The sequence below is a fragment of the Acanthisitta chloris genome, unplaced genomic scaffold, assembly GCF_000695815.1.
Source record: "Acanthisitta chloris isolate BGI_N310 unplaced genomic scaffold, ASM69581v1 scaffold31311, whole genome shotgun sequence".
NCBI classification, from domain to species: domain Eukaryota; kingdom Metazoa; phylum Chordata; class Aves; order Passeriformes; family Acanthisittidae; genus Acanthisitta; species Acanthisitta chloris.
Window position 1 is genome coordinate 12,033 of NW_008657020.1, and position 519 is coordinate 12,551.

The 519-nt window shown below is 51.4% G+C and overlaps 1 protein-coding gene across 1 annotated transcript in view; it reads right to left on the bottom strand.

The window, feature by feature from the left end:
* The window catches only part of MAP3K14 (mitogen-activated protein kinase kinase kinase 14), a 10,477-nt gene that overhangs the window by 8,467 nt on the left and 1,491 nt on the right, over positions 1 to 519 (bottom strand). Inside the window, exon 4 of the mRNA XM_009084567.1 lies at positions 6 to 206. Coding sequence (XP_009082815.1) covers positions 6 to 206 — 201 coding nt within the window. The remainder of the gene's footprint in view (positions 1 to 5; positions 207 to 519) is intronic.

A 519-nucleotide genomic window follows, 5' to 3' on the forward strand; every position in this document is an offset into this window, starting at 1 on the left:
CTTTTCCAGACATGATTAAGGCACTGAATGGGGCTGATCAGCTTGTGCAGGTCAGTTTTGTATTGGCTCCTTGGGGAATGGAGTTTGTCCATGGGCAGAACTCCATCAGGTTTCTCAAAAGGCAATGGATCATAGCCCAAGTTCTTGTCAAACTCTGAAGCCCAAAAACTGTTTCTGTACAGAGCACTTTGGTGTGATTCATCCTCCTAGAAAACAAAACAAAACAGCTGAGCAGGAGCCTCAGTATCTCCACCCCAAATTCCCCCAAGAGCTGCTAGGAGTTCACAGGGATCCCAACAGGACAAAAGGAAGGTTAAGGATTCCTTAGCAAGTCCAGAGGAGGCCACGAAGCTGCTCAGAGCACTGGGGCACCTTCCCATGAGGACAGGCTGAGGGAGTTGGGGCTGTTCAGCCTGGAGAGGAGAAGGTTGTGTGGAGATCTCAGAGCACCTTCCAGGAGCTGAAGGGGCTCCAGGGAAGCTGCAGAGGGATCTGTGTTAGGAGCTGCAGGGACAGGAC